This window comes from Lepidochelys kempii, chromosome 1, assembly GCF_965140285.1.
Source record: "Lepidochelys kempii isolate rLepKem1 chromosome 1, rLepKem1.hap1, whole genome shotgun sequence".
Taxonomy (NCBI): Eukaryota; Metazoa; Chordata; order Testudines; family Cheloniidae; genus Lepidochelys; species Lepidochelys kempii.
The window spans coordinates 77,745,035-77,761,408 of record NC_136380.1 but is presented as its reverse complement, the minus strand read 5'-3'; the positions used below and the strand labels follow the sequence as shown (position 1 = coordinate 77,761,408).

The window sequence follows — 16,374 nt, the reverse complement described above, 5'->3', positions numbered from 1 at the left end:
ACATGGACAGCCAGAGTATTGATCATTCTCCCTCTCAGTGCTTGGTTGGCTGTTTCTTGCTCACATGCTCTGGGTCTAACTGATCACCTCATGTGGGGTCAGGAAGGAATTTTTTTGATCTTCAGTGTTAGGCAACCTCCTCTAATGTCTACCTATTGTTGATTGGGTTAATGTGACAGAAACCTATGTTTACTTTATCCCCACTGATCTAAATATTGTAGGTGTCTCTGGGAACATCAGTTAACTGAGCTGCTGCTGTATATAATGCAGTGACGCTATTTTCTTTGTCTTGTTTACTGTACCCTATCCTTCCAATCTGTATGTTATCCAGTTAGTCACTCCTCTGGGTGTAGTGTTTGATCAGGTAGTAAAACCAGGATAATATCACTTTTATGAGTAACTACACAATAAGACTTTGCTAATTCTGTCTCTGTCTGCTATGGTCACATCTACACTGTGTCAGCCATGATGTTTGAAAGGCACTTGCAAACTATTTATAATGAAAATATTAAAACCATTAAACTACGCAAGATGTATTTAGCTCAGATTTTCAATATCATAAGATGATAAATCTATTCTCATGTATTAGTGGTATATACTAAAAATGGTACTGTGTAGTTGATGCTGCACAAGATATAGAGTGTTGCAGAACTGTTCTCAACTTCTTCAGAGGTTTGTTGTAGCTTGGACTGGTAAACAGAACTCATTGCACCTTACTCTGCTGCAACTGGGACCTCAGTTCCGGTATCAGGCTCCCTGAGTTCTGTGGCACACTGGTTTTAAACTCTGGGAATGTGAGCTGGTTAGAAACATTGAGAAAATGAGGATTTTTATTGAATTCTATGTAAAAGTGTTGATTGTGTGGTACTTTTAAGGTCTAATTCTGTAAGCCCATCACATGCAGAGCTCCAGCTGAAGGTGTGGAGGGCTCCTAGGATTGGGATCTTAATGTTTAATTTCATAGTACCCTTTATTTTGTTTATGTTTTTTTCATACGTTTCAAACAGTTACCTAATTTCCACTTCACTACAGGATCTTGAAGTCAGTTAGATTTTTTATCCCATTGCTGACATGCAACAAAGATCAGGGTGCTTCAGTGCAGAATTTAGGTTCAGTGTGTTACACACCCTCTTTCTTGGGGTGGGGAGGGCATCAGTGGTAAGGGAGGAGACAGATGATAGTGACCCAGCTATATTATTTTTAGGAACCCATAATAAGTAGTAACTGTGTAGCCAAAATCTCAGAACCAAATGTGAATGCACTGATTTTTCTCCCCCAGCAATAATTCAGAAAAGGTTAAAGAAAGAAAAGAAGGCAAAGAGGAAATTGCAGGAAGCGCTTGAATTTGAGACTAAGCGGCGGGAACAAGCAGAACAGACATTGAAACAGGCAACTTCAACAGACAGTCTCAGGGCCCTAAATGGTAAGAAGTCAGCTTTTTGCTTCTCTGTAATTAACCCTCAATTCAAGTTGTGAAATCAGTTGTTATGTTGGTCACAATTATTTTTGTGATGCAACAGGGAAAAATTACCTTTTGCTTTCCTCCATTTCATTGCTTCTCTAGTTGTTGTGATGCTTTTTTTGTACAGTGTGTGTGAGCAAATATTACTTCACTGGAGAGAATGCCCAAACTAGAACAATTTTACATTATTAGCTTGAGAAGTCAATTCTTTGCTTTTCTCACTGCTTAAAAATCTATTCCTCATTAATCTTCCCAGTCTAGAAAAAAAATTTCCTGGCCTCCAGGCATTGTTCAACATTAAAAAAAAAGGGACAAAGGTTGATTGTATTGTAATTCAGCATTGGAGTAACAGGTTGTAAAAAAGGCTACAGGAGTTAAATAAAATATGTGTCAGTCTTACCTTTCTGTGCTTCTAGACTCTCTGACCCCAGAGATAGAAGCTGACCGCAGCGGGGGCAGAACAGATGCTGAAAGGACAATACAAGGTAGGCATTTGCAAAAGGCTATAAATCTAGATCTTACTATATGAGTTTTTCCTCCACTTTAGCCTGTTATTCAAGCATGTAGCCTACCATCTGGACCACATCAAAACAAGTTCAAACAAGGTCAAGTTCATCTTGCTTGTTTATAAGAGAGAATTCATTCTGTGCTGATAGATTTTCTTTAAATTAACAGGTCAATTCTGTTTATATAAAGCAAGTGAAGAGGAATAATTAATTTGAAACTATGCTGGATTGAATCTTAGCCACACTGAATTCATTTTTTGTGAATGTGCATAGTCACATCTAGGATAATAATGTTTCTTAAGGTATATTTGAAACACTCTGAGCCTTTTAACCATACCAGTGAAAACCTGGATTAACCTATGGGTAATATTCAAGGTGTGATGAGAACTTCATAGCTAATATTCAGTGGCAGTTACTGCAAAGTGTGTTTCAATAAGCTACTCCAAACATTAACAATAAATAAAACTGTGTATTCCCCTCTTGGATTTTTCATTTGCCAAATGTTCCATATCCCATTATTTGCATTTTAATAAAACAAATCTGCTGAGTAAATTTATACTTGGAATACTAAAGGGAGCCATATTACTTCCTCTGTGAAGCTAAATACATATATATATATATATATATATTGCAAACAGCAAGATATTAGTAAAGAACAAATTCTGAAGGTAGCATTTATGTTATAATGTCATCCTATAGTCAGTAAGCTAACTCTACCAACATGAATACTAAACAACAGAAGTAGCATTTGTTTTCAATTTGTTTAAATGAAGGTGTATTTTTCAAAGGCAAGCCTAAAATGATTAGCTGCAGTAGTCTCTCTCTAAATTGCCTTTATTTTGCCTTTTAAAGTCAATCATCATAACTATATCATTTGACATCTTTTTGTCTGTATTTTAATCACTTTTTCTAACTCCTAAAGGGTTGTGGCAAACTTTCCACAAAGAAGGCATTGGCATTATGTTCAAAAGGCAAGAAAGCTTAAATTAATAAAACAAGTTCAAACAAATTTAAAACAGACAGGAAGTCCTTACAGAAATGTATATGCATATTACACACAAAAAACTGTTAAAAGTTGTGGTTGCAAAGTCAAGCACTCAAAAGTTAGGAAATGCCACAGTTAAAGTTGCATGTGGAAGTAAAATTGGGCCCTGTTGTGTGTATGCATTATGATACAGTCTTTAACATGATCAAAATCTGTATTTTCCATTGAACCCTTGCCTCATTCACTGTACAGGATGGAGAGTGCTTATTCAGAGAGCAGGTATTCAATATTTTATGTTATCCTCATTTTGCAACATGTGACCCCATATCTTACTTACTGCACACTATTCAAAACCTGTTGTGGAGGCAGTATTGTTTATTTCCTCATGGGGCTTCTCTGTCATGCTCATCAATATAGTATCTGAGTGCTTCACAGATTTACCTTCACAACTCCCCCGTGAGGTGAAGGGGTTATATTATCCCCATTATAGAGATGGCGAGCTGAGGAACATAAAGTTTTAGGCTCTGTCTATACTATACTAGCTTATGTCAGAATAACTTGTGTCACTCAAGGGAGTGAATAAATCACCCCTCAGAGTGACATAAGTTACTGACGTACGCGCTGGTGTGCATAGTGCTGTGTCCTTGGGAGAGCTTCTCTTGCCAACATAGCTTCTGCCGCTCACAGAGATGGAGGTAGTTAAGCGGATGGGACAGCTCTCTCCTGTCAGCTTAGAGAGTCTATATTAGAGAGCCTACAGCAGCACAGCTGCACCCCTGTAAACTCTAGTGTAGCTGTAGCCTAAGCGTACACTAGTTTTGGGTTCCCCATTTGATACAATGGTGTGTGATTTTTTAGAGCACTCCAGTTTTTCTTAGCACTTTATCTATTCAAAGCTCAGCTTCCATTAACTTGAGGTGTAGTTGGGGCGCTCAGCCCAGAGATATCAAGTTGGGCATACATAAAATGAAGAACATATAATTAATGGCCACCTGTGAATAGTTTAGTTTAAGAGCCTTGTCAACATTATATAGGAACTCTATGGCAGATGCAGGGATAGAAACCTGTTCTCCAGGGTGGCATTCATTTTTTTTAATTTTTTTTTAATTCATCCTTTTTCTTTCAACAATTCCCTGTCATTTTCTAACTTCTGCAGTAAACAAGGCTGATGTCCTACAAATAGCAGCCTCCTTTAGTACAGAACATTGACTCTTCCCTGGAACATTGTCTAACCTGTGCACTGAATGAAGGAGTCCCATGATAAAACTAGTATGTGATCATGTAATAAAAGACTGTATTATAATGCATACACTTAATTCTGGCATTTCCTAACTTTTAAGTACTTGACTTTGCACCCTTGACATTCATTTAAATAGTGGAGGGAGAAGGTAGGTTTGTGTGTAATTTCCTAGGCTTTTAAAAAAGCAAATTGAAACAACAGAAGTTCCATCATGTGGCATCTCATTAGCACTCACATGGTTCATCAGCGGGGTTGGAACCTTCAGATCCACCGCTACTTGAGCTAACTGCTTGTAGTAGTAGATTGTCATCCTGTATGTGGACCTACAACAAGAGAAGAATGAACAATACACTTTGCCAATAGGTTTCACAGATATTTACTGATCACAGAGGAATGTTCAGAGTCAGGAATTTTCAATTCAATCAGGGGTGGATTGATTTAAATCAAAGTGATTTAAATCACCAGTTTTAATCAAAATGTAAATTAACATGCAGGAAACTTTGATTTAGATAATAGATTTTAGTAATTTTTGCACTTTATGTTTTATTCATAAAGAAAGGTTGGTTTACAACCATTAAAACATGTTGATTTGCTCTAAATATAGTGTTCTGAAATCTATGAACCTATGAACTTTGCACTACATTTGGTGCTTCTTTTAGTTAACCAGAAGGATACTCTATATCTGTACACTTTCATTTAAGCAATTATATAGCTTAACATACAATTATTCAGATTCTTAATATTCACATTTTTAATTATTTTAAAAAATGGCAAATGATGTATTTCTTATTTACTAGATGATGATGATGATTTTCTGCAATTTGTGTCAAGTTCTATTTGGATGGAAATTCAAAATCAATTAAAATGCACTAAAACAGCATTTAACATTTATTTATTAAATAAAACTAGCTTAAATGTGCTGGAACCACAAGGAAAAAAGTGTTGTAAAAAGTTTATCAGAACATATTTGGAATTTAAAACTACCTGATTTCTTAAACAAAGAAAGATCTGTAGTTAGTGAACGGAATTAATTATTTCTAGTCACCAAGTCCTTCAAGATTTTAGAACCTAGTTTTTACTAGTAGATTGGATGACGAAAACAAGCTTTCCTGCTTTTTCAAATTCCACTTGGTCTTAACTTTGAACTAGTTGTAGTTGAACTGAACTAGTAGAATAAACTGAAGTGAAAAAAAATCTCTCTTTACATGCAGAAGAGGGTCTGCTATCAAAAGCTGGCTTAGCATTTCAACAAACTCTGGTTCCAGGTACTTAGCCAATAACTACCATTAGTTCAGCGATCTGACATTCTTTAGAACATGGCAGCAAATATGTAGTACTTAATATTATTTTTGTATTTAATTTAAATTATTTTAAGATTATGATAAGTTTAGGTCTTAACATAGATTGTCATATTTCAAATTTAATTTTGAATGCATCTGATTTAATTTTTAATAATCAATTATTATTTTTTAAAAAAATCATTGGTTTGTGTCCCACTGGATTCAATTCCAGGTTCTGGAGGGGAATTTTCTATCATGATCACACAGACTTCTGCCGTGTTCCCATTGGCTGCAGAGCCTGGGGAGGGCACCCAAGCCATGGCCCTACCTGGCCCACCACAGCCCAGCTTGGAGCAGGTGCTCTGGTAGCGACAGGGACAGGAAGAGGGCAGGGGTGGGGCATTGCATTGGGAGGGGCCCAGCTGCACTCTGTGGCAAGAGACAATGGGCTGAACAGGGGGATGGGTTAGCCCTATGGGACAGGAACCATTGCGGTATGAGTGCAGGCCCCCTGGGGTGTCCCACCCCCTGGGGGCAGGACCCAACCCTGACCACCACCCATCTGACCCCCCGCCCATGCTTTAAATGACACTCTGCAGCCCTTTCTTGTTTCCCTCAAGCTTGACCCCTTTTCCCCGTGTCTCCTCTAGCTCATTTTGCCAGTCCTGTCTCTCCCTGCCCCAGCTCCTCATCGTAGTCTTCCTTCTCCCTTCATATCCAGTCTCCTTCACCAGCCAATCCCAATCTCTTCCCTCCCACACAAGAGCTCCTTTTCCCAGTCTCCATGCCCACCCATTCCCAGTTCTCCTGCCCTGGATCCTCTCCTGATCTCAGTCTCAGCATCCCTGCCTCCATCTGGCTCTTCGTCTCATGTCAGGGTATCTCCTCCCTGCATTGTCTCCCAGTCTCCCTCCAGTGACATTCTGACCCCATTTTCCACCCCATCCCACCTCTAAGTTCCAGCCTCCCTTGGTCAGCCATTCCCAGTGTCCACCCATCTTAATGTTTCCCAGTACCAATCTTCCCCAGGGGCTTGTTGTCCCAATTTATTTCCTCTGCTGCCTCTTGTCTCCCACCCCTGTCCCAGTCCAGCTCTTGGTAGTATGGACGGTACAACTGTCTATTTATCAACAGTCATTAATCTTTTAAATTTTCAATATTGAATATGCTGAAAACAGGAGTATTCTATGAGGAAGCAAGAATAAAGCTAATACAAATTTTGAAGTATCTAGTGCAATTTTAGAAAAAGTTTAGGCCAAGAACTTAGGCAAAAAATAAAAATAAGTTAAAATATAAATAAAATAATTGCTGCGTATTCTAAAAATAAGTTGACAGTTAATTGCATCCTAATAAAAGGATATTGTCATTTTAAGAATCACATTTAAACCTGATTTTTTTTAACCTGTCATTGTTGAGATTACCTTAACTGGGAGAGATCAGTTCATTTGTCCGCAATCTTTTTCACTGGTGACCTTTAGTCAGTTTCACACTCTTGTTTATGTGGGTTATTTTACATAACAACAGGGGAAAGAAAAAACATTTTAAAAAACAGTATGAATGTAAAAGCACAAAAATTGGAATAAGAAATTAAAAGCAGGTATAGTACTTAACACTCCTTTTAATTAGCTTTTTAGTTTTTGTCTAGATTTCAATAAGGACTGAAATCCATGGGCCTCAAACACACACATATATTTCCTAATGACACACAGTCATATTAAACATTTTTGAAAACCTGGTGTCAACACTGGTTTTATGTGTTTTCTTTCTTATTTTTTATTTTTAACAAATAATAAAGCAGGTTATCCTCTTCTCCATACATATTGTAGGTTCACTAGATGCCTATGCCTAGCTCCCAACCAGGTCTCCCAAGACCCCCTCATCCCACACAAAAAGGTACCATACAGAAAAATGTTTAACTTTTATATAATGTTTTGTTACCAGGCCTTTTGTTAAACAATAGAACAATGAAATTTACTGACTCCCTTATTTTTTGTTCTTCCTCAGAAATCTCTCTCTTTACTAGAGTTTCTTTCCCTCTCTGCTTGCCTCTTTCCCCTCTAAAGCATCTGTTACCCCTATAAATCTCTCCTTTCCCAACTTTCTTTCCCCCACCCTTTTCCTCCATTCCCATCCAGCTCACACATAGCTTGTCCCAGTTCTCTTTCCTCACCTTTTCCAATATACATTATCTAAAACCTGTTCACTATACATTATCTAACCGGTTCCCTGTTAACTCTCACCCCCTTCTGTTCACTTCATGTCCCTTTTTGTCTCACATGGTCTGGTTTCCTATTCCCCAGCCAGATCCCATTATTTGTCCTCTCTCCCAAACCTTTCCTGCTTTTTTTAAGCTTTCCTCACTTGCCACCTGCCCTTGAGGCTCCTTTCTCTCTCTTGCCTTCTCCATATCGTTCCCATTTTCTACTGCCTCCATCAGTTCACCATTTATTCCCAGTTCATCCTTTCCATTTGCAGATGCTATACTCCATACAGATCCTATGCCTTCTCAAGCACTTCTCTGCCAATAGTCCATCCTCTTTACCCTGGTGTCCCATAGTCTCAGGCCCATGATTTCCCTGGTGTCTCCAGATACCCCATTCCATTTCCTGAGTCCCTCCTTTGCCCTCTGCTCATCCCCAGGGCTTCCCTGCCTCAATTATTTTTTCAGTCTAGCCTCTCCTCCATTAATCCAGCTTCTGATGCTGGCATGCTCCAATCCCTCTTCTGGCTGCCAGTCTTTTCATTGCTCCATCTCCTGGTTCTGCAGCAAACTGACCTTCTGCCCCCCAGCAGACCAATTCTCTACCTTCCAGTGGATCTTCTGCCTCTCATCAAGCATACCTATCATCTTCCTCCCCTCATCCCCTAAAGCAAATCAATTCTGTGTTTCCCCAATCCTTCCGAGCAAACCAATCGCCTCTATCTGCCTTCATCCAGGCTCTCTAACATATCTGGAGGCTGATTTTCAGACCATGGGTGAAGGGATGCTAGAAATGGTCCTAACTACTCTCTGACCCTGTGTAAGAAGGGGAGCTATCTTGTGCACTGGCTCACTAGAGCATCTATCCTACTCCCCGTGAAGCCACAGTGGGGTTCTCATTGCCTGTCCGGGAAACTACCTGAGTCTTCGTCCCACAGGTAGCCAGTGGGGGGAGGGGGGGCAATACCGAGCAGTTGCAGCAGAGCAGAGAAAGCATCTCCAGCTCAGCACATTCCATAGTCACACAAGGAAGTAGTGCTCTCAGGGCTATGGGGCAGGCAGTCAGGAAGAAGTTGGGAAGGCAGTACCTCCTACCATCTCCCTGTCGTGATGAGCTTAATGCTGAGCAAAACCTTTGCTAGGAGCAGATTGATAATTTTAAGTAACACGCATTAGGGACTGCACTGTGGTTTTAAGCCATAGCTGGCAATAGGGGTGGCATGAGGTTGATGGGCCCAGCAGGAAATATTGGAGCAATGTACATGGTTGATCTACTCTTAGGTAGGCACAATACTGTTCAGAGCACCGAGAGGGTATGGCTCCTGTTGCACCCTTTGTTCAGATGTGTCACGTGTTTCTCAGTCAGCTCTGGGCCCACTGCGGTTTTGAGTAATGCCACCAGTATGAGAGGGTCATAGGACCATGTCCATTTGTGGAGGCACAAGGTGGAAGGCTCCTGTGAGTGCCCATGCAGTGCAAAGCCCGTGCAGTGCAGTGCCCATGCAGTGTTTCCATACACATCATCTGACAGAACTAATTTATTGGTGATTTAGCTATGCATATCCCAGGTACTTAACACATGCACTTTGCTGTTTAAATATTGGGCAGATTTTGGGGGCACAGGCTCTGCTAGCAGCTGCCACTAACATTACTGGGAATCATTTAGATAAATTCTTAGTCTCTTGACTGAAAACCTAACGTGAATTGTTTTCTGAAATCATCTGAAACTCTTTTAATCTATTATTAAACAATGAAAATGAGTGTAATAATCTCAGTAAATGAGCATTTATGTTTGATTCTTTTGCAATACACTTGTCTAATGTTTGAAAAGTACACTTCTGAGATACCTGTGTACTTAAAAAATACTGTGTTGTTATACATACCACATTCACATGATTGTATATCTGATGTAAAAATTTTGAGCAGGCGTTTCTCAGTGCTTTACTGCATTTATTATAACAAACATAAACCGTGTTCAAAGAATATTTTTAAGGTTGCAAAGTCAAGAACTCAAAGTTAGGAAATGCCAGAATTAAGGATGTCTGTGCCACCTTAATTCAGTCCCCTTGTGCAAAGCATTTTTGATATATCCTTTAATTGGCTGATCATGTACTATTATTTCCACAGAAACTTGGCCTCATGCAATGCACAGGATGGAGAGTTCTCACTTAATGAGCAGCTATTCAGTATTTTGTTTTATACTCATCATTCAGTGTATGGCTCTGTGCCTTATTTATTAACAGAAAAAATAATACCTACTTCTTATATAGCAATTTGTATCAGAAGGTCTCAAAGTATTTTACAAAGGAGGTAAGTATTATTATCCCTAGTTGTTTGTTTTGTTTTGCTTGTTTTGTTGTTTTTGTTTCCAGGACTTAACCTTAATTCTGGCATTTCCCAACCTTTGAGCATTTGAATTTGCAACCTTAATAGTCTTTTAACATAATTCTATGTATATAAATTCCTAGGTGTTTTTAAAAGGAAGACTGAAAAAACAGAAGTGTCATCATGTGGCATGATGCGGACACTCGCGTGGCTCATCAGCAGAGCTGGAACCTTTAGATCCACAACTCAGACCCATGTCACTTCAACTAATAGAGTAATGGATAGGAATAATAGATTGTCATCTTCCATGTGGACCATCAGTAGAGGGGGCAAGAGGCACATTTTGCCAGAGGGTTTCACAGATAATTTGCTGACAGCACAGGAATGGTGAGACTCTGGAAACGTGGATTCCATTCCAGCTCTAGGGGAGAGTGTGTACTAATGGTCAGCGACTCCTGTCCACTCAAGGTTGAACACTTTTTGCCACATCCCTTCAAACAATCCCAGTCCCAGTCCTGTCTCTTCCCCACCACTGGCTCCTTGTCCCAGTTCCATTCTCCTTGCCTACCCACTCCGTGGTCTCCACTTCTCAGGCTTCTCCTCCCACCTCAGTCTCAACTGGATTCTCCCTCCACTCACCCCCACCCCCAACCCCCATGGCCCAGGTCTTTGATTGTCTCAGTGTTTTTGCCCAGCCACTATCAGTTCTCACCACACACCTCAGCTCCTTGTCAGATCTGTCTCCCCTCTCCCTGAAACCCATTCCCTCTACTCATTCCTTGTCCCATTTTCCTTGATTAGTCAGTTCCAATCTCCTGCCTCTCCCCAGCTCCTTGTTCCATCACAGTGGTCACCCCTTATTTCCCCTCAAGAGCTCCCAGTCACCTTGTCCAAATGGTCCCAGCCTCTTTTCTCCTCCCAGCTCTCAGTATCAGTCTCCTTATGCAGCTAGTCCTAGTCTCTGTTTCCAAATCCCAGTCCCAGTTTCTCTCCTGCCCTCCTATTCTAGTCTCACCAGACTTCTTGACTCAATGTACTCCTTTCCCTTCCCCCTTCTCCAGCTTTTGTCTCCTCTGCTTTCGAATCAGAGAGCTTCTTGCTCCAGGCTGCCTGGGTGATAGCAGGAAGTTCATTGAGAGCACAGGAGAGATTGGTTCCCTACTCTCAGTTCCAGTGCCTGTCCCCAACTCAGCCTGATTCAGCTGGGAATAGTCATTACAGGGAAAGTCTGTCTTTGCCCGTGTAGCCATAGGCTGAGGCATGCATAATCACTCTGTAGGGAGGATTCATATGCAGTGTGGTCCCATGTAGGAACTGTGAAGAGATGCTCATTTGCTCTGTAGGGATGACCCTTGTAAAATTTGGTCAACGCTAGGAGCTATGAGGGGTTCGATCATGGTAAGTGAGGATGATATCTGCGGATATTTTAACTCCTAACATCTATTAAGTCTTTGCAGAGCATTTGATTTTTCAGAGGCTTATAAATTGACCAAATTTGGGTGGATTTTCATAGGGACAGCAAGAGACACAATCCTGACACCCTGCCAAATTTCAAGTCCCAAAGCAAGGGGGGTACTAAGGCTGTTCAAAGAAAAGGTAATCAGAAATGTATTTTTCTCTATCTTAGACATGGGCAGAACCATTCTGGCTGGAATTTAATATAACATCAATCAATCAGTCAGTCAGCCTGTTGCAGACACTCAGCATAGAAAATTTCAGCCCAATTGAGTAGAGTTTGGCAAAGTGATAAGCAACTGAAGATAGGGCCTTACATTAGGCTGTATTGGGCAACCTTACTAATGGGTGATGCTACCAGTCAAATCTTTTATTATAGAACTCCAGGTACAGGAAGATTCACTATAATGTGATATTAGAATCTTAGGAACTAGAGATATCCAAGACATTCAATATTAAGTCATCTTGTCCACCCCCCATCATCACAGGATTGGTCCCTCTCATGTATTCTCTAGTGCATTGTCCAGGTCAGTTTTAAAATCAGCTTACATTGAAAGAATAAAAATTACTGAGATTTCTATATGTTAGTGTTTAGTTTTTATTATCCACAAAGTTTGCAACACATTACTAGTTTCTTATAACAAGAAATACCTATTAGATATGGACAGCAAGTATGGCAAGATCTGAATTATCTTCATATTTTGTTCAGATTAGTGAACCACCTCAAAGCACTACCTGATCACTAATCTCAAATGTTCAATCTACAGATCCAGTCTTTTCTTCCTAAAATTTGTACATCTTAATTTAAATCTCTGTAGTCTGCTCAGATACAGTATGTACACAATTTTATGTTTGAGATACAAAAGATTATTATTGTAGGTAATTTATCACAGATATTACTCTGGGTCACCTATCTCATCTCCTGACAATGCAAGATTGTTTTAATGATTTGTCAAGTCTAGTTCTAAATGTCCCAAGTGACGGGGCTTCTCCTTCTTTGATTGTCTCACTGCTTACTAGTTTCCTCTAATAGGACATTTAACTAAAATGCCTTTCCTTAAAATCCTCCTTTGATCTATTTCTTCCATCATTTCATCTATGGTGTCCACAATCTTTATTGAAATTACTGGCAATCTAAGGGCTTTGTCTTTAAAATGTTTTGATCGTCTACTTCCCTCAACACCATGAATTACTTTTACATTAAAACCCTCTTCTCCCTGGGCTTCTGTGACTGTGATATCCTTATATAAATTAACTTCCCATGCTAACAGTCACTCTTTTTGCATTTCTTCTGATGGCGCTTCTTCTTTCTTCTCTCTCTGCTGCTCTGATATGTCTCAGGTCACTGTCTCTATTCCTCTCAGTTTCTTCCTCTTCTCTAATTCCAAGAGCAATTTCATCTGCTCCCATAGTTCCTTGAGGAAGGGTCATTCATCTGTATAGTACCACACATGCCAATAATGGTATGTACATTGTGATATTGATTACTCCCTAAGGAAAGAAAAAAATCTGATTATTTTATTATACTTTTTTCCAAGTCTTTCTTGACTTTTCTCTTACCAACAGTTTACAGATACAGTAAATATATATCTCAAATAAATAATTTTAAAGTTTTGCTTTGGTATTCAATTGACACTTCCTCATCAGCTCTGGAAGCTGTTGTGCCCTATGTATTGCCACTTGTTAAGTACAACAAGTTTTTTTATCATTCATTCAAGGCAACCAGTATGGACTTTTAGTAAAGAGGGGCTGGGGCTGTCTGAGTGCGACTGGGTTCCCAGGGTGCAACCTGAACTGTGGGACTGCTGAGTCCTCTGTCTCAGCAACCTGGGCTCCCTATGATAGTGTAATGCTGTTGGCAAGCTACAAACCTCTGGCAGGTACTGCACTTACACAGTCATCCACAGGCAAGGACAAACTCAACTGAGTTAGATGAATGCATCTCCCAGCCATTCATGAACCGACAATAGAAAGGCTTCAGCCAATTCCTCCTAATTTCCCAGACTTGTACCTTCTTGCCCTGGTCAGAAGCCTGACCAGTGGAAGTTCATTACCAAGTCTACCCCTCCCTTGATTTGGAGAGGATACACACTAGCCTTTATAAACCGAGCTGAGATTTCCAAAGCAGTTTAACCAAAACACACTGTTTTAGGTAAAATATAAAACAGATTTGTTAACTACAGAACGATAGATTTTAAGTGATTATAAGTACTAAGCAAAGAGATCAAAGTTGCTTACCTAAGAAATAAAAATATTTTTTTGCAATCTGAGTTCTATAAACTAAACAGGATTAGAATCAAGCAATGTCTCACCCAGATGGTATAAACAGGTCACAGATTTTCGATACACAGGCTAAACCTCTCCTTGAGCCCAGGACCACCCTCCCCAGTTCAAAGTTTTTGTCCTCCTGACATGTTTCCAGGTGTTGAGTTGTGGGATGGGGAGAGTGAGGTCAAGTCATGATGTAATTTCCCCTTTTTTATAGTTTCTTCCAGCTTTTTGGAAAGATCTATGCTTGTGACATGGAGGTCCACACCCGTTGGTCACGCAGCCTCCATTGTCTATGTGCTCTCTCAGAGAAGTCTTCTGGGATGGTTGCTGGGCAAGTAGATTCCCCTTTAATGGGCTATCAGCACATCTGGCTACTCCATTTTTATACTTGAAAGGCTGGTTGTGAGTGTTTCTAATCTCACAACATATTTCAGTAACACACACATAGCTAAATGTCATGACTCAACATACAATGATAGCACATACAATCCAATTGGATATTAATGTTCAACAGATCAAGACTTTTAAAATGATACCTCAGAAGGCATACTTTGTACAAAACATATCATAATTATATGACCGTGGTGAGTACTGGGCTTTCAGGGTGCTGTTTTGAGGTACAGAGTGCCACACTGGGGATTGCAGAAATTGAGCCTTTCAGAAGGGAAAAAAACTAGTATCTGGAAACAGAGTTCTCAGAAGCCTAGACAGAACAGGAGAATTTTGTGTAGATGTCGTGGATAACTTCCCAAGGAATCATCAACTGCTTCTAATGCCATGGCTGCTTGTGGAAACAAATAGCTGACTCATCCAGATCCATGCAGGTAGAAATAGGGTTTCCGATGAAGCAAAGGCAAAATAGTGGATGGCTTCTTCTTGAAGATGAATTTGTCACAGAAGTTCAATTTTGGTTTGGAAGCTCCTCAGCAGGTTCTTCCAGTGTCTCAGAATTTCAACTGGACATAAGCTAAAAACACATGTGACAGAAACTCAGAGGAAGGAGATTTCAGTTCTATCCATCCAGCAGTGAAAACATAAATTCTTGGGCATGGAACATCAGATCCTAGCATAGCGAGGACTCTTTGGCAACAACCTGACATAGACGGGCAGTTCTTCCCAGCCTGACTTTAAGGTTTCTTCCTATCACTGGTTCTCAGATTTCCGAAGTTCAGAGAGATCACTGAACTCAATGCCTACATTTATAATTACCTATAGAAATCAAAAGGAGAGAGTTTGTAGCTTGACAGGGTTCTCCAGTGTTGTCCTAGCATCTTTATGTGAGAACAATGAATTAAGCTGTGGGGGAAATGTGAAAAAGGGAACAGAATGGAGCAAAGCCGTCACAGTGGCCCTTTAGGGAGAGATACCTGCTATCTTGTTACTGATGCCAAAGTCTATTAGACAAATTGGTGGATTTGTGGCAATGTATGCACATACCCCACTGAGTCCTAGAGGCAGAAGGATGAATATATTCTCTCCATCTCTCTTCTCTCCTTTCTCATGCTGAATGGCAGACATAATATCTTAAAATAGGTTTTTATGTCAAAGACTGAGACTTTCAAAAGAGTCTAATGGAGATAAGTGCCCAAATCCCATTGATATCCCTTTAGCTCCTTTGAAAGTTCCAGCCCACATGATCCTTTTGTATTTGTGTTTAGTCTTCTTACAGTACTTGAGGATCAGGCCTGCATCTCATATGCAGTGAAATATACTTATAATGTTTTAATTTCATTTTGATTATTAACTTAAACTTCAACTGCCTTTTGTCTGCTGGGTGCAAGAGTTTGAATTAATGTTGTGCTCTTATTATTCATCTGTATAGTGCCATGCACCCAATGAAATTATATGCATCATAATAAATAACAGCATTAATCTCAGTACAGCACTTTGAATTAATTCATGTGCAGCAGTGGAAATTTCCCTGAAACTAAATATTGTCACTGTAGTTACTGGAGTGCTCAACCTTTGTTCCAATCCTAATGGGTGATTCTAGACTCCCAATGAAAAGGTGAGCATAACAAACTATATCAGTTGGCTCATGAGCTTTCAACGTCCTTGTTCACCTGATTCTCCCTCCACCTCCACCTTCCCAGTGAACAGCTCTCTCCAGCTTCAATTTTAAACAGAGGTAATACAGTAGATGATCAAGAAATCTCTTTTTAGTTTGCCTGTATTTTGTCATTGATCCCTGAACAGTCAGGGTGGAAAAATGCAGTAATTATGTACTTTACCTCACATACAGCATTTTTTCTTGACCAAGAATAAATACTGGAATTATCCTACAATACACAGAAACCAAACAATAATACATTTTTCTCTCCCCTGACACAGCAGTCTGGTATTTTGGCAGCTCTTCAACTCAAACTAATCAATTAAAAACAACATTGATTAAGTTAAACGAAAGGTGGTATTGATTGCAGGCAGTAACCTATAAATAGGCTATTGTTTCATAGTGTTCATAGGTCATTGTTAGCTACACCTTTAAACTTTAAACTAGACAATTGTGTTATTTATCACTGAAGAAAACAAATGCTCGGGTTTTAGTTAATGCACAGTAACTTATATGCTGCAATGCATTCTAAAAGAGCCCCTTCATTCAGCCTTGCAGATATAAACTTTTTCACAATCCACTTAAAATGGCTGTGTACTG

General features: G+C 39.8%; 1 protein-coding gene across 13 annotated transcripts in view; it reads left to right on the top strand.

Moving 5' to 3' along the window:
• DACH1 (dachshund family transcription factor 1) overlaps positions 1 to 16,374 on the top strand; it is a 462,083-nt gene that overhangs the window by 413,674 nt on the left and 32,035 nt on the right. For 9 of the 13 annotated variants that reach the window (XM_073346413.2, XM_073346406.2, XM_073346438.2 and 6 more), the window contains 3 exons: positions 1,280 to 1,423; positions 1,879 to 1,947; positions 5,405 to 5,458. In XM_073346413.2, coding sequence (XP_073202514.2) covers positions 1,280 to 1,423; positions 1,879 to 1,947; positions 5,405 to 5,458 — 267 coding nt within the window. Of the gene's footprint in view, positions 1 to 1,279; positions 1,424 to 1,878; positions 1,948 to 5,404; positions 5,459 to 7,299; positions 7,367 to 16,374 lie in introns of all 13 variants that reach the window. The other 4 variants (XM_073346448.2, XM_073346513.2, XM_073346421.2 and 1 more) reach the window with 3 other exon arrangements.